Source organism: Bacillus rossius, chromosome 1 (assembly GCF_032445375.1).
Source record: "Bacillus rossius redtenbacheri isolate Brsri chromosome 1, Brsri_v3, whole genome shotgun sequence".
In the NCBI taxonomy this organism is placed as follows: domain Eukaryota; kingdom Metazoa; phylum Arthropoda; class Insecta; order Phasmatodea; family Bacillidae; genus Bacillus; species Bacillus rossius.
This window is the reverse complement of record NC_086330.1, coordinates 236,502,628-236,521,464: the sequence shown is the minus strand read 5'-3', so window position 1 is coordinate 236,521,464 and position 18,837 is coordinate 236,502,628. Positions and strand designations below refer to the sequence as shown.

At 36.3% G+C, this 18,837-nt stretch overlaps 1 protein-coding gene across 5 annotated transcripts in view; it reads right to left on the bottom strand.

Annotated features, from left to right (window-relative positions):
- Window positions 1-18,837, bottom strand: part of LOC134527381 (alsin) — a 239,496-nt gene that overhangs the window by 135,253 nt on the left and 85,406 nt on the right. For all 5 annotated transcript variants that reach the window (XM_063360022.1, XM_063360024.1, XM_063360019.1 and 2 more), the window contains exon 8: window positions 4,872-4,981. In XM_063360022.1, the coding sequence (XP_063216092.1) occupies window positions 4,872-4,981 (110 nt within the window). The remainder of the gene's footprint in view (window positions 1-4,871; window positions 4,982-18,837) is intronic.

The following is an 18,837-nucleotide window of genomic DNA, read 5'->3' as shown; positions in this document are numbered from 1 at the left end:
AATCATATTCCAGTGCCAGTCCTGCAAGATGTAATGTCTATAGCCCGTCCCACTCTTAGATTGCAGTACACGGCTTATGGCGCGCGCTGTTGCCAATTCTCTAACACATTACGAATTTCAGGAGATGTGCGTCTTTGTAATTCGGATCGAACAAGAAGCATTTTAAGAAATCATATCGTAATTTATAATATTTTATACTATTACACAAATAAATTTGTAATAATGCCACTTTTATGTAAATTTCAAATAAAAACTACCTATTGTAGACGAAAATTTCTTATAGTTTTCTTTTATGTTCTAAAAATCCCATATATATATATATATATATATATAGATCACATTTTCATAGGCGCGATAAATGCCGTATTTTTGGACAAGTCATGTCCAAAATGATACAATAAAATACGGTAATGGAAATTCTCGGTCGAGTAAGTTATAGGAAAAATCCGAACAATTGGGTCGAAATGGGGAAGATTTTTTGAAAAACAGAAAAATCGCAACAACTCCCCGAATATGAATATGAATAATATCGCATCCGTTTTAACGTATGATAACTCGGAGTACCTAATGCCAAAAAATGTTTTAGAAATAAATTTTTGATACGACCAGCCATAACTGCATGGGTTCGAAAAATATTTTCACCGGACAAAAAAAACTACGTAACTGCCTTAGTAGACACCTTATCAAATCTGTTTAAATTATTTGTAAATATCATAATTATTTTCCAAAACTTTGTCTAAAACAATGTTTGATAAGATGCTTGGTGTTGAGAAGGATAGAAAAATAATTCAAAATTTTGTACCATGATTGCTATTAAATTCCTTCGTATTTATTTCATACATTTTACATATTATGTTCAAGATTCAATTAAAATATTTTTGTAACAACCATTACTGCAAGGGGAAGAAGAAAATATGGGTGTAAGGATATAAAAATCCCTTTTTGTTCTAATGTAAAGAAATGTAATCATCAAAATCTTCCTGCGCCTTTAGGCTGTGCCGATAAGGAATTTTTTTTTAACTTTAACTTACAACAAGAATCTGTTCACACACATTTCATTCATGGGAATTTATACGATAAATGTAACGTTAACTTGATTAAGAAATTAATAACATCACATACCTTTTAATCACTATCGCTACCGCTGACCAATGTTGATACCCCTTCCATAAGAGTAGCACAGAGCTGACCAGAAGAATGGTAAGCTTCCTTAATTGCATTGCACACACTCATATTTTTTTGAAAAATACTCAAATACATTCAACACATTCTTGCGCTCCCTCCCGCGTAGCGTACCGATATAATTTCTTTTCAGTGTTCTATCTTCCATATTTTATATGTACGTAATAAAAATAAATGTAGAAAATAATATCACGTATGTTAATATATAATATGTCAAAATTAGAACTGTAACGAGTCACTGGACACAACGCGTTGCTTCGTCGCGAGACGCGATACTAACTGGCAGGCTGGTTTTCAGAAATGTGTGTCTAAGGAAATACATGGTTGACTAAGGAAGCCATGTATTTGAAATTGCTTGCAGGACAGAACCCCACTTATCTAAACACACGACCCTGTTTCCTCTTACGACGGCAGCTTGAGAGAAACCTCTATTGCAGCGCACTCTTGTACTGATAAGACACATCTTTAACAGATATTTCCAAGGAAACTGTAGAAGCAATTGAGATGGAGCTGCTTTCAAAAACTAATTCAATTCATGTGAACATTTTTCACGCTTTCGTCCCCCATCTATCTTTAATATAAAAAAAGTTTTCCGCTGGTCAACTTTTTGATGTGTCAGTTTGTGAGAAAATGCATTTCAATATATTAAAAAAATTATTTAAGTGAAACCTGTACAGTTTTTGTCTTAACATTTGTTCGGTGGCATCCTAAGGCATTTATTTATTATTAAAAATAATCTGAATGAAATACACATGTAGGTTTTTTTTTTATGTGAAACATCTCGGAATACTTCAAAACAGTTCACAGTGAATAATTTATGTTTTTTTAATTTTTTCGGACACTTAAAATATTGTTAAGTATTCAAAATAAGAATTGCCTGGTGCGTATTTCGATGCTATACAATATGAAAAAAAGCTTGGTCCAAAAATTAAAATTTTAGTTTCGTTTGATGTTTGGCAACAACGCACGAAGAAACAAGGACAGCGCTAACGGCAATCGGTGTGTGTTAGAGAGAGAGAGAATGCACCCATTTACTTCCACACTGCAATCTAAGAGTGGGATGCTCTATAGCTACTGTAAAAGACTTGGAATGAGAGTGAAGGAAAATGGGGGCCATCTACAGGATGTCTTTCCAGTGATGGACATTTTGTGCCGTGACACGCCTGTGCAAGATGTGAAAGTTGTTCACAAAAATTCCTCACAAATTGAAAGCATTGTAAATTTATGTTGTAATTATTATATTGCTATGAATAAATTTTTATCGCTGGTGGAGGTTTCGAAATTGCCTGTTTCACTGCTGCACCTGTTATTTGCAAAAGATTAAACAAGGAGTTATGAAAAACACATAGAATCATACTGTTACAATATGCTAACTTAGCTTTATATGGGCAATGAATATATGCTATCGGCATATACCTGTAGACGTCTGATAAAATGCATCAAAATGCTAAAATTTTACCAGCCTTACTTCACTTGAACTGGGCCACCATAGTTTCTATGTACACTATTCCCTCAAATAACACCCCAATTAGGTCCAGGAAAAGACACTAATCACAAAATTGGCATCAAACACAATTTTGTTGTCATACGAGTGTATATCTATCAAAAAAATTTGTTTTCCGAAATTGAAAACTTCAACTGAATTTGTTTACAGTGCCAAATTTTCCAGGTTTCTAAAATTAAATAATTAAAAATAAATACCTATATTAATAATCACATTTGAGGATGGATCCAGAATTAATATAAAATGTTATTAAAAAATAACTCTTCATAAATATAAAATATTACAACATAATAAATTTCCCTGAGTCGCACTCGCTGATCTGTACATATTATCCCTAAAATTTCCTTGCTAAGCAGGCACTAACAAAACATTTTTGGGGTACAAAATAGTTGCATTATTAACATAGAAGCTGTTTGAATGTCTAATGGTATTAAAGAAGCACAAACTTTATTTTTTCTGTGAACAAAAAGCATACTTAACCTGTTTGTGTAAATGTAATTCCAGACTTTTGTAAATGCAGGTCTGCCAACCACCTCACTTGAATCATTTAACCACATGACTAGATACTAACCCACTGAAAGCTTCTGGACCTACTTACCAAAGATGCTGCCTACTTACAGGACAGCATAATATAAAACTTTGGCTGAATATTAGTTTGCTCAAGCCTCTGACAATATTTTACATAAGGCTAATTAAACACTATTGTACAATTTTAATTAGGCTTCAGTAAATACACAGTGAAGAAATCAAATAGTTACTACAATAAAGATAAACTATTGATTTTTTATATGTCATAATATTGTTTCATCGCATTGTTTTTATTGTTACATAAGAGCAGTGCCATTAAGTAGGAAGTAACGGGCATAGCAAGGCAGAGGTTAGTGAAATACGTCCTTGACAAAATTCTATCGAAAAGGTACTTTTGATTTAGCAGTCGCACTTCAAATACTTAATATTTTAAATTTACTTTGTCTTAGATTGTTCAAAAATCCACATTTTAGACTGTGAAACTACAAAAAATTAGTCTAAAACAACTTTATCAAACCTTAGCAAACAATGACAAAAAAATTCCCCCCTCCCTCTAACCGGCAAAATAAAATCCTGGCAATGTCCCTAGGGATAGTGGAAAAAAGATTAAAAATTAAAGTGTACAAATAAGTGTTTTAATGTATTTACCCACATATGGGATGCATATGTTATGCTGATTTTTATTTTTTTTAAATGTAGAGTGATTCTTATGCAAATTTATAACCTTGGGTAATTTTTTTTTCTTTTTCAATTCTACTGTGTCTTTGAGTATGTGTGTAAATAACTCTCCTGTGTTGGTTTTAAATAAGTATGTTACAAGTAAGTATAAATTGTTTAGTTAACATATCTGAGCAGTGTGTGAAAAGCACTATGAATAGCGCCATTGTGCTCGTCTGCGCGGCTGCTGTGCTAGTCGTCCAGCCAGCGCCGGCGAGTGACATGACTTGCAGGCTGGCATTTGGCTGGAGGGGAATCTAAAAAGAAACCAGCCAGTCTGTGTGTGCATTCTGTAAGTGCATGAGGCCATGTAGTGGTGGTGACAGTACTCCCTCCTCCATCCTTCCCGCACCCCACTTGTAAATGTCTGTGAACTGGCACAATCTCCACGTGTCTATTGCGACAGGTTTTTAAAATGCAATTGTAACCCAACTTTTTTTGTGTGTGAGATTTCTCAGCTTTCAAATGCAACATTCCATGACAAAACTACAATCATCATTGGTGCTGTGAAAGCCGCAATTCAGAGCCTGGCTTTTTATGTTCCTTCAGCTTGCACACAAATTTCTCGCACTATCTCTCCCTAACTGTACGGTACGTGATAGTTTTTATAAAACAAGCTGATGAAGGAAGCTTGCTGCCTTTATTTTTCTATTCTAGAAGAGGACTTGTTAAAAAAATTTCAATAACCGGGAAGGGATACACAGGTGATATGGTACATCAAATTTGCTTCAAAATCATGGCCTAATTCATTGGCATTATTACTACAATACCTCACATATCAAACTGTGTAACTCTGAGAAGTGGGTGACAATCTATTACTTGAGGAAAATAAACTGAGACCTGTTCTCACTTAAGAGAAAACCATTCCTCATCATGATATACTGTAACAGAATTCAGAATATAAAAAAAAATACAAAAAATATCCAAATGAAGTACTTACAGTCAATACATCCTGGATAAATATGCCTTCATAGTATATTCCATCAAGAGTGACTATCAGTCCACAACCATGTTTCATGTTGTTAGCCCAGCTGCCCAAATACTTTTCTCCTGCAAAAAGGTAAATTGTAAAATTGTACCCTTTAATTTAATACCTGAGTTTCAAAAACATTAAATTTTTGCTACATATGATTATTTGAATATACAGTAGTAATATTTAATATAAAATTGTTGGCAGAAAGTTCTCATTTTTTGCACTTTGAATTTCTTTTTTAGTATATAGTGCACAGTAACTTGCTACAGTGCATATTTCCACCACAAGAAATAATGTTGCCATTTTTTGATTAAGTAAGCTTATAGCCCAGCTTGTGGCCATGAATGGCAGCGGGTGCCTGAATATGTACACACACTACCTTTCTCTAAATATGATTAAAAACCCTTAATGTTCTGGGGTTGGCATGTTGCTCTGCAAGTATCATTGTATTTTTTTATTTGCTAATTGGCTAGGCATCTGTCTTCTTCAGTTTCGTAACGTAGCATTGGTGTGTTGTTGATAGCATAGTTTGTTGACACAGGACTAAGCACTTAATGAAAGTTTAATCCTTTAAACTTATTTTATGTATCTTATACTAATTGTTAGAGGTAGAGTGTTTATCATTATAGGTAAACATTAATTTAAAACAAAATTTTTGTTGTGTATACATTTTTATGCACAGTAACTTTGTAACTCACAAGTTTTATTTCAAAACTTCATATATTTGTTAGTATAAGCAGATTATTCATTAATTCACAAAGTTTTTTTTTTTGACATACGCCACTGCTGGTTTGCAATAGTTGTGTAGAAAAACCTCAGGAATAGATAACCTAGATGGATACATTACTGTACCGAGAACTAGTCAAAATTAGCTGATGTTAGATGTTAAATGCCTAGACAGCAGAGCAGAGAGAATTCTGTGGAAGAAATTTGGTCTGAAAAATTACAGCACTGATGAACACAGTGTATGACATTTGTGCCACAGCACATCTGTTGCTGAGACGTGCTCAAGTTTGCCACAGTACATGTTGTACCCTTTGGCTTCCTTTAAGTTAAATATATGAACATACATACATCTGGAAACGTATAAGGCTACTCAACAGAGGCAAAAGCCAAAAGAGCATAATAAAATTTTTAGGTATAAGCCCACAACATATTGGTAAGATCAAGGTGGATCATGGGAACTTAATTACAAAAACAACACAGAAAAGATGGCTCTAAGTATCTTCCTGTAATCTAGGAATATTATTATTATTTTCGTTATACAACATGGTTTCCTCTGGGTCATCACACATATAAAGAATATAAGGCAATTATGAAGAGTGGAAGCCTTTTGGTTATAACATGCTCTTAGATGACAATTTGTCATCAATAAGCAATATATATATATATATATATATATATATATATATATATATATATATATATAAATCACACTGGTAAACTTACAAAGAAACTACTTGGCTGGCCGTTCTAAAATTACTCAAAAGTATACAATGATAGGATCTCTGTGTTATGGCATTGTCAAATTTGAATATATATATTTTTATACACATAATATTTAATTACAATACTTCACAACATGCTTGTTTAAGAAATTACTACGGGAATACAAGTAACTGATCACATTTTTTGAGAGTGTAGAATGTCTTCCTTTAAAACATTGAACTTTTCTTTACAATTCAGTTCAGTTGTCTACCTGCATGTGCACGTGAGGTGGCTCGCTGCAGAACGCCGAATCATGAAGAGAATTGGGGGGAGAGAATTTCAGAGACTGAAGAGAGAGAGAGAGTTGAGAATGAAGTCTAATACACGGACTGGATACTGTGTCTGCCACTGCGACCCCACTGTGGAACAGGTCAACGGTGAAAAACTAGTCTAGTCCAAGAAAGGAGAACAGAGACGAAACAAGAGATATCACGGTAAATGTTAAATAAAAAAGAAACTGAGCACCACAACCAACGATAAACCATGGCTTTATTTACATAATAAATAGAGGATGAAGGGTAGGGAAACATTCCTTCGTGCTGAGATTACATCCTCACAGACAAGACCATTGGAGGCTTTACCAACGTGAAAGGTGAATAAAAGATCAGAAGTTGCCCATATGATGTCACAGACTGTGTTGAATATAGCGCGGTGACTTCTCCTTAGAGCAAGCTTACGAGCGTCATTATAAAGGCAGCTGCTGGGTTCCCCAAAACTGAAGGGGCATAAGGGGCAGAGCTAAGCAAAGTTTGGCGGGGAGGGGAAGGTACTTCTCTGCAAGGCCCAAGAACGTTAGGAGATTGGGCCCTGCTAATTAGAAAAACTTGGGATAAGCCAACCTATAGTTGGTGAGCCGGCCGGCAGATAGTGTGCCGCGTCATAGTGCCCAGTCTGAAGGAAAAGGCTTTGGATGGTATTGAGACCTGGTGGTAATAAAAGGAGTTCACTAGGACAAGGTAGCAAAATCGGCTGACAGATTGCGCACCAGAGTCATGCGCTGAAGCTCGCTGTTAGGCATGGGCGTCGACTGCTCAGGGGAGGGAATGAATTGGAAGGGGGTGGGTCACTGCCCGGCACCTGTGGGGAATATCACACCAGAGGCAATAACTTACTAATGCGGCACAATCTGTTGCTGGGACTTGCTCAATTGTGCCACAGCACACCTGTTGTTGGGACGTGCTCAATTGTGCCACAGCACACCTGTTGCTGGGACGTGCTCAATTGTGCCACAGCACACCTGTTACTGGGACATGCTCAATTGTGCCACAGCACACCTGTTACTGGGACATGCTCAATTGTGCCACAGCACACCTGTTGCTGGGACGTGCTCAATTGTGCCACAGCACACCTGTTACTGGGACATGCTCAATTGTGCCACAGCACACCTGTTGCTAGGACGTGCTCAATTGTGCCACAGCACACCTGTTTCTGGGACGTGCTCAATTGTGCCACAGCACACCTGTTACTGGGACATGCTCAATTGTGCCACAGCACATCTGTTGCTAGGACGGGCTCAAATTTCGCTTAATGTTTATATTAATTTTTTTTGGGCAAACTGGACATCATATTGCTTTCAAGGGGATTTATGTTTTTCGTGTGTAATACCATTGTTAATATATATTAAATAAGTAAAGTTAATTACATATTTAATATTGTTTGATGTATCAATTGGGTAAACTAAACTATTTTATTTTATTTTGGAATAATTCAAAACAGTGCAACAAATCTGGACTATATTGTGAAGAGACTAAAGTTTTTCTAAAACTATAGACTTTAGCAACAAAATTATTAACTAAGTTATTCAATGTATCCAGTCATTTTTGCTTTGCAAAATTATGTACTTTTAAGTAATTATTCACACTGAAGTGCAAAATATTTTCTATCAGTATGCAACTTCTGCTATGGTTAATTATAATAATTTTCATCTGGCATAGGTCACTCTGATCTTCTTCTGAAGGTCACTCTGATCTTCTTCTGAAGGTCACTGATCTTCTTCTCCGGGCAGACATTTTGTGAAGTCTTTCTTTTCTTTGTGCAAAGTAATCCACCACATTCTGTGTGGTAGAAAATTTTCAGCACCACCAATTGGGTATGTTCGGTGTTATAACCCAGATCTCTCTGGCTAGCTCAAACTATATATGAATTAGACATACATAGAAACACTAGAAAAACTTAGTGGGTTACAAAATATTGTTCAAATATCATACAAACATTGCTCTAAAGGATTCCTTATACAAATAAAGTCTCTCGAGAACAATGACCGATTCTTAATGATTTTTATTAACCTTTACCAAAAATTCACATTAGCACAAAGGCCACCATCTTCCGACCACAACACTGTTCAAGATTGTACACACAAAAAAAAATGTTTTTTGCTTCAAGAAAACAAATGACTTTAAAATGGTACCAAAATGTCTGATGTAAAGGTTATTTATTACTGCTATTAAATACTATGATTTCAAACAAACTCATAGTACAAGCAAAGTATTTCCATACTTGAACAGTGACGAAACGCTTCACATTTGTGTCGCTATGGACTGATAACTGCAGTCAACGAATTCTAGATAAATGTGAAAAAATACTTATAAAACAGCGCCACCCGGACCGCAGCTGCGTAAATTGCATAATTATTATATTTTTAAGCCATCTCTCAACCATGACCATTCGGTACCATGACCACAACATGACTAAAGACCAACCTGACTACCTTTATCCACAAAGGAGGCAGTCCCCCACAACCAATCACATACAATCTGAAGACACACTATAAAAAAACCGCCAATAAAAGTACAAGTTACAAGAAATTTAAACAAAACTCTACATACGTATAATTAGGGGCTTCCCCTTCTCTGTTACTTAAAACCATAATCTTATGGAAAAAAAGTGCAAAACATTACAATGCTAAAGTATGACTACCTCTGAAACATTCAATCAGCCATAATTTACATTGAAATAGAAAACCTAACCAATTAATGAAAATGATAAAAAAATAATAATAATCTATACCAATGTCTTATGTGTTGAGAAGATAAGGGCTTGCAATGCTACAGGTAGTGGACTTTCTGGAATCAAGCTATTAATTTAATTTTAGTGGATCTCATATTTTTTTTAAATTCTTTTGATTGTGTACCAGCAGTCGTCGTGATGAGGTTTCCACTTCCTTGCCATGGAGCCCTAATTGTTTCTCCGCTGATTTCTGAAGTGAGGGTATGAGAGTCTCCCCTGTTACTGCTGACCATGGAATTATGACTCAGCCAGGAAAGTTTTTCTTAATCTTTTGGCATGAAGCATGATCAAGCAAGTGCATGTCTCGGCCAACATATCAAGAATTATAAATGAAACCAGTCATTGAAACAGTAATTTAAGGACAACTGGAAACAATTCACTGTAATATTAAGGTAATTTTTATTTAACCCTGCTACTTTGTTCACATGTAACACACACTAACTGTGTTCGGGTCCAATTAGACCCAAGATAAGTAATGTCTGTTAATAACCATTAAAATATTATTTGCACTCTAAATTTGTATTAGTGAATATTCACAGATGGTTCAGTGATTCATGGAGCAGTTTAAACTAATTGAATCAGTGAAAATAACCACTAGAAATTTGTGAATATTCACAGTTTTCCAAAGTAAATTACTTTCACTGATTCAATTATTTTAGACTGCTCCATGAATCGCTGAACAATCCGAGAATATTCACTAATTCAGATTTAGAGTGTACTGTATATTGTGGAACGACTTAAACTGAAATATTTTATTTTTGTTAAATAATGACATAAGTGACATGCAAATTGAAGTTAACTTTATAACAATGTCAAGTACAATCATAATACAGATGCCATTTAGCGATATAAAGATTACGTATAACAGGCAATAACACAAAAAAAAATACAATACTACTATAAATAACAGAATAATACAAAAAAAGGCAAATGATTCATCTTAGTGTGAAAATAATATGTTATAGACTTTTGAAATCTTTTATGACAATTTCTCGAAACTCTCAAAATGTATCTGTTTTGCAGTTCCGAGTGCAATCAAAAAATTTACTACACTAGTGTTCCATGTGTAAATAACTTTCAACTTTACTACAAGGCCTCATATAAACACTACATAATATATTTGTAAATGAAGTGTAAACTCACAATAAATTTTTGTGATTTAGAATTACATAGTCAAATTTAGCAGTTACATTTGGCACATAAAAAATGCAAATGAGATTTATAAGTGTATTTGCCACATCTCGCACATTTATTTTGGTATTTATTATCTGACTGCGGACACAAATGACATCGGCCCCTTTTTCTGATTGCAGATCCTTCATGAGCTTCTTTACTTGAACTTGGTCTCTCCTTCGTTTCTCTTTGATGACTCTGCACTGTTTCTATTGCCGACTGTCTTGGGAGCAACTCTCGTCCACGAATGTGTTCGCGTACAAGAGACATGCCAAGAGTTTCAATGAATAGTCGTCACTTCCTCAACGAGTTCTTTTTCCAATCTTGGTTTACCTTTGTGAATAGAATATATGCATTTACTGCACAAATGTCAAGAACATTTGTGAACACTATAAATGGCCATCTGTTTGTTTTTCTCTTGCAAGTATAACATGATATCATTTCATCTAATGTATCTACAGCACCCTTGGTAGAATTATAATCTAGGATTGCTTGTGGTTTTTTAGATTCTGAATCAACTTTCTTTTCTAAGTGGTATGTACTCTGAAGTACAACACTTTTTTTTTTTTTTTTTTTTTTAAAGGAATGTGTGACACAACCATGGTATCATTTGTAAATGCAAAGAATGATGAATAGACTGCTTTGTTCTTCGTCTGAAGTAATTAAGGAGGACTTGAAGGTTTGTTCTTCCTTATGGTTCCTATCATAGTTACATTCCTTTTTAGTAATGTTTGACCAAGTAAATATGATGTGAAAAAGTTATCACACATTATGTTATGTTCTTTCAAACCAAATGACAAATCCATGACAACTCTAAGACCTTGATTTTTTTTTCAGGATGCTGATTTAGAAGCTTTCCATTGTATGGCTGAATATTCTATACGTAACTATTTTCATTGTCACAGAGAACCCAAAATTTGAGACCATATTTAGCTGGCTTACTGGGCATATATTGACGAAAAGGACACTTCCCTCTAAAGGAAACCAACTGTTCATCTACCGGGACAAATGCGCTGGGGTTATAAAGTTTTGGCAATATCTCCACCTACATATCCCACAAGGAACGAATTGCTGCAAACTTGTCATTTTGCTTACGGCAGGAACGAGTTTCACGATCGTCAAAACTCAGTACACGTGATATTTGGAAAAATCTTTGATGACTCATGGTTGCTCTAAAAACTGCTCTACCCTTTTGAGAATCCTATAAGCTTTCTGTTGATTCATTACAGGACTTTAAAACACCAGCTAGTAAAAGTAAACCAATGTAAGCGCTCTCACTTCAACAAATTGTTTTCCACTTATCCCCATACACACGGGTTCCCTCAACATTAGAATTCATAAGGATGACTTTTTCCAGGTCTTTTGTAAAAAATAATTGAAAAGTAGAAAGTTCATCATCAATTCATGAAGTAGCATACCTGGTAGGTCCTGGTGTAAGATTTAGCACATATTTTGAAGCTCGTCTTCCTTGTTTCAATGGAGGATCACTTCTGTACTGAATAGACTTATCCTTGGATAACAATGCAGAAGAGCTGGTAGTGTCGTCGTCTTCATCTTCTGAAGATGATTCGGAAATTCCAGAAATATGATCATCTGTTTCAGACAAAGTTTCTTTATCTGAAGCCTCTGATGAAATAGCGACACAATCCATTTTATTTTATTTGAAGCTTCAAATAAACAAAAATCTTGTACGAGTGTCACTGAGAATTGAGAATACGTAAACAGCACAGAACACTTGCCACCACTCATCCTCCCACCAACAGACTAACAAAGAAACAGGATGCCCCATCAGAAGGGAAAGCCCCAGAGAAAGGGGAATCCTCCAACTAAAGGGGAAACCCCACCGAAAGGGGAAGGCCTCAACTATAGAACCACACCGGAAAGGGAAGCCCCGCCAATGTCCCTCTCGAAAGGGAATTACCACTGAAAGGAAGAACATTTCTCAAAGAGTGGGGAAGTCCCTTTGAAAGGAGAATGCCTATGAATTTCAATGCGGGATAGTCCCAACAAGTAGTCAGTTTCGCTTACAGGAACTTTAGGGCTACCTCGGATAACTCATACCTTCATCATTATTTTATATATGTTTGTATAAGACATAACAACTATGAAAAATTAGGGTAGTTTGAAAAAATAAACAGGATATATTTTTGAATACATGCATCGATAAAATTTACGATTTTCCTCTTTATCAAAAATAGCATTGATGATAGTGCTTCTGCATTTTCAAATTTTTTATAAGTAGGGTCTAAAAGGAACCGAACACAGTATTTATAAAAAAAATTCATTTCGAATAACAAATAATGTAATACACATATTTACAGAAAACAGCTACTAAACAATGTTTCTCAGCAACTAATGGATATCATCATTCGTTTTGGAGGGGGAGGGGGGAATAATAATTTTTGGTCACAAATGGACCCAAACACATAGAAAGTACTAACATTTACGAAAATCAGAGTAGCTTGAAAAACAAATTCTTGATGGTTGCATTGAACAATTCTTTCGCTTCTTAGGAAAAATTAGCATTGATGATTTTTCTGATAATTGTATTTTTTTTTTTTTTTTTACAATAGGGTCCAAATGGACCCGAACACAGTATTAATGAAATTTTTGATTCCTCACCTAATTTTTTCAAAACATTTGGAATACAAACGACATCAATAAAATACAACAAAATAAGCAAAGTCACTGAGCTACAGTCTGATCCCACAATTATTTTAACTTTTGTAAAGGAATTAAATTTGTTTTGTGTCTAAATGTACCCGAACACAGTAGCAGGGTTAAGATTAACTATAGTATTGTTACGATTTACCTGTGGGTTCGTAAAGGATAGCCCAATTAAAGATTTTTATCACACACACAGTTTTATTTATTACCACTACTTGTCACTTACAAATAATCTTCTAAATTGGCAGATAATTAATTACACGTAAAAAAGGTCAATTCCCCAGTCACTCTTTTCACACACCTCGCTGGACCGCACTTCCGGCGCAACTCTCGCCGCAGCACCCCTCGTGGGTCTCCGCCACGGGACTCCGTTGCCACACTCCGCCGCCGCCGTCACACCCTTCGCCGAGATCCCACATGACGACTCACTCGCAACTTCGCCCAGGACTCCGCCGCGCCCGCGACTCTATCGCCCGGAACCTCCCGACTCCACTGAACTCACTCACTCCCTGCCCTGGAACCTTCGTCCAGGGACTTCGCCACTCTGCCGCACCCGCGGCACTATCGCCCGGAAACTCCGCCGCGGGAGAACTCCCCACTGAACTCCTCTCAAAGGTCGGCCCAACCTCCTTATATAGCCTTTGGGTTCCCGTCCAGAACAATCGGGCATGTCTCCGAGATATCGCGCGACCTTCGCCGTCGAAATGCCCATAAACGCGTCGTGAGTCCTCGAAGGACGCGGCGGCTGCTCAAAGAACGCCGATAAACGCAACAAGCATCGGGTTCCCACAAAACGCGCCGATAAACATGTCTGAATCCTTTTATTCCGCAGTGCGGCCTCTTTTAAGTAACTCGATCTGAGGCAGGTGCGCGCTGCGACGGTCAGGATGTTGCGAGACAGTATGACACGAGATACCAGGGAGAGGATGCGGGTGGAAGGGGGCGCAGACAGGCCGAACGAGTGCGGCGATGCCAAGCACTGCAGCCAAGCGTGATCGTAACAGTATTATTTTGGCTTTCTTAAATGGGAACTCTTGTACAAATAATATTAACAAAAAAATATTACAAAGTAAAAATGTAACTAAGAAACATAAATACATATTTTGTCATAATTCTCACAGTCTTTTGTTAGTTAATGTCTGTGTGATGAATACTAAATGTGTAAACCCTGAAATTTATGTAGTGGCCATTGGTTTCTTTAAAAATTTAACTATTTTGTAACTTTGCTTGTTTACAAACAAACAATTTGTATGTTATTAATATTAACTATGCCTGTGTGAATATTCCAACTTTCGAATACGAATATGAATAGTAAACTATTCACATTCGATTCGGCTTGGAATACTAACTCTTCAAAATAACGAATATTTGTTTTTTAATGAATATTAGACATATCATGTCTCGTGAGTTATTCTTATACCATCGTTCACTGTTGAGGTCATAATTTCTGCAATATAAATACCTTTCCTTGATGTTTTAATGGGACTTCATAATCAAAAACATTTATAATAAGTGATGTCTTAAACATGAAACAAGTTTTAAAAGTTTTTTCACTACTTTCTCGTTTAACAGGAATGGAAAAACGTGTGGACAGTTCAAAACACAGCACATTTTTCATTAAAAAATATTATTTTTATTGATTTTGTCACAAACACCAGAAATGGGGGGGAGGGGGGGGGGGAGAGTCAAATACCATGTACTACAACACCACAAAACACGAACACGAACACAAACACTCCACTGAGAAGAGTATTAAAAGAAGTAATCATCATATTTTCAATGGCTTATAAATCAAAAGTCACAATGATACAGTAGCAGCTTGCTGTATATAGCTATGACGAAGCAGACATTAATACTCAAAAATGAAAAATACATATAAAAAAATGTAAATAATGGTTTAAGATTCCAAATGAAATTAGTAAAAATTGTTTTTATAATATTGCTGAACTAAAATACAATTTACCTGGGGGACGTTAACAATGAAAACTCGTGAATAACTAGGGTTTAAATATGTAAATATGAAATCATTCAAATCAACAATTTGGAAATAAAGCATTAAAAAAATTTAACGTTTTTCGTAAAATTGATTGCCATGGATTTCACTGTATTTTGTGATTCACAAAAATTTTCTGGTTCAATATGCAAAGTAGCAGGTTGTAGAAAATAAGGCGCATAGGAACTGAAATTAAAGGTTAGTTGGAAGTTAAGTTTACTGCATAATTTTAAAAAAATATTTCATACTTTAAATATTTTAAAAAACATTTTAATTATAATTATTACAGCTAACTTAACTCCACCAACCTTTCTCTTCAGTATTATTTGTCTAATTTCCAGAAGTTATTACATGACGTGAAAATTTTTTTTACTGGAATTCTGTTTCTCATTCTTACTATCTGTATTTGATATTAATACTCGGAATAATTTGATATTTGTATTCTTATTTGATTTAAACTAAAAAACTGATATTAGGACAGGCCTAATATTATACCTCTTTTTTTTTTTTTTTTTTTTTTAGTAATGTGGAGTGTCTGTCCGCCCCTTTGTAATATTGACTTTTACCGGCACTCTAAGGTGGAATACCATTGAGCTTAAGGTCCTTGATAGTTTTCACTGCAAGACGCTCTCCTCTTGGTCAAACCTAACCGAGGTAGGGCGAGTTGGCAGACAACAATGAGACACGTGCAACAAGAACCGTACATACAGAAAAACAACAATCTTGCACAACACAGCACCAGACAGACGAACCCAACGGTGAATTCAAGCAGGTGATCCAGGCCAAACAATGACAACACAGTAACGCAAAGACGAACCCACCGATAAAACTAAACAGATATTCTTGACGACAACACCAACAAACACTGTAGGCTTTCTACAATAAAACAGGTGCGATGTTTTGGGAAATGGCATCTGCTTCCGTTATCAGGCACAAACTGACTGACAGTGAACACTAGAAAAATGTTCATATGCAGATATTTTACCCCCTCTTCTGGCACGCCCAATGACAGACAAGCCATCCCCTACTTGGCCATGCACTTAATGCTAGTGTTACTGACTAGTTTCTTACTGTGAGGTTTGCTGTTTTTTAATTGTTTTAGTGACATATTACTCTCTCATTTCATTAAAATATCAATATATTTTTAATTCAATACTTTGTTGACTGATAACATTGGTATTGCTGAATACTAAAACATAATACTGATTAGTATTTTACTTTCCTCGGTATTGGTTGTTCTTCCTGTACGAGTGGAGTAGCACTGTCTCAGACATATTAGACAAATCCAGATTTTTGAGTTCACCCTTGTGTTGTGTTCTTTAATGTGTGTTGAAAGGGTCCTGCCTGTTTCTCCAATGCATATTCATCCACATTCACAGGGGATCTGATAAATACAGTTATGATATTGAACCTTGTCTGTTGTTAGTTTTAATCTGGTGACCTTTCCTTTTTATCTAATAACTTGACTTCAACATTGGTTTTAGTCCGTGTTTATTTTCTAATCATTTTATTTTTTCACTGAGGCCACAGACATAGGTAATAGCCAGTGTACCACTTGGTTTTAAGGTTGTTCTTTGTTGACGCAACAAATCCCAAATCATTGGCCTAGTTAAACCCAATAAATCACAATGATTAAACTTTACTAAGCATAAGAAAGTAGATAATTGGTGGCTCATTTTTTTAATACAGTCAAAACTCTCTGAAACGACCCCTCACGGTTTCCAGGAATAGGGTCGAAATAGAGGGGGGGGGGGGGGGTCGTAATAGATGTTTCCCGAAATTTTCAGTTAATTTCAACCCCACCCCCCCCCCCCCCTTTCCAAAACCGCTACTCGTTAAGAAACCAGCCATACAATGGCAGGATGCTGTCACTCACAATGTTAGACGGCTTTGCTTTAAACCCACTTCAACCTTCATGACAAGTCCATCGCCCTACAGGCCACCTCTAAAGAAAATATGTCAAAAGACAGTTTATTTTTACTGGTTAGTTTACGTGTACGTTTTCTGCTTGTCGTAGTTAAATACACTAGAACCCTGATGTCACGAACCCCGGATTTAACGAAGCAGTGATTTTACGAATACATTCTCGGGAACCGTCAAAAAATTGGACATTTTGAACAAAATGTGAAAATCAGAAAAAAAAAAATTAAAAAAAAAAAAAAAACGAAATGAAAGATCATTAAAATCTGTTAATTTTAACAAACAGCATATTTTTGTGTCGGCTTTAATACTTCCAATAATGTACATGTAAGAATAACAAAAAAATAATGGGACATTTCCTTTAAAAATATGGCAGCGGTAGGTTCTGCAACGCGAGTGGGCGCACATAAAGCTCTCCCGGCTGGCTGGCGGCAGCGGCTTCATGACGCATAAGCTCACCCCTCCCTCCCCACGGTAACATTCTTCAAGGCTAGCTCATCCCTCCCACACACACAAACCATATAGTGTCCTCCCTTATAACAACCCAACTTGCTCCCCTTTGAAAAACCTTCAGTGAGAAAATGCTCATTTCACCCTCCCGTCTCCCGTAAAATTGGGCTATTATGAATGGGGTACTAAAGCGGTGAGGGAGGGGTAAGATAGTTGTAAATATTTTCGGACCCCTCCCTCCCCTCAAACACGCCCAAAAAAAAAGTATGTAAAAATATGTCACTTTTCACACCAAGTTCGAGTTCAGTCATCTCTGGCAAGGAATTTACAAGCTTTCAAACTTAAATATACATGTATTTTAATAGCAAGGGTCCTATGAAAAGGAATATACCGAATAAAATCAAGCTGCTGTCACCAAACAAAGCATAAAACGGCCCAATGCGTGGTTGCTTCGTTATTGCTCGCGCGAGAGGCGAGACGTGGAATGTTAGAAGAAAGATAAATGCGGGGGAGACAGACGGCAGCCAGTGTGTTTCCTGCGTGGGGAATAAGTGGCCTAGCCCCTTTTTTTTATGCTGGGTGAAGCGACTTTTTTCAATCAACCCATGGGAAAAGATAATAGCTTGAGCTGACAAAGTAAACATCGCTGCGGCAGTTAAAACAAGTCGAGGCGGGCATGTATCCAGTCAGTCGCTGTAAATATCTACTCGAAAAACATAACATCTCAATTCATAACAAGATTCCTTATAACCTACACGTATTGCTGGATGTTTTCAGCCTGATCCATGCAAGTTATTTAGCCCCGTTTTGAATGAAAACAACTGGCGGGCCAGTGTTGTGCCCTGGTTTGCGGACACATAAAGCTTTTATCAATTTGCTGACAGTTTTAATATATTTTTACTCTCCTCGTTAAAATGAAGCAGATAACGTGATTGTTAACAAGTACAAAGTACAAGCAGCATCCGAGATCGGCCACAGTGCACGGTAAGGGGAGAGGTTGAGCAAGGGCGAGCGAGCGGCCGACTACCATGTTCACACGCTGCGGCCGGAGGGTTTTTCCTGCATTGTATTAATAGATATTAATATTTAATGGTATTTTATTTATTAAGTCATAAAACAAAAAATCAGAAGAAAAAAAACCCCTGCATAAGTCATCAACAATAGTGCACAAATTCAAGCCAGAAAATATACCAAATCGGACTTCAAAAACTAAGCAAACATTGTCAACCGATGATA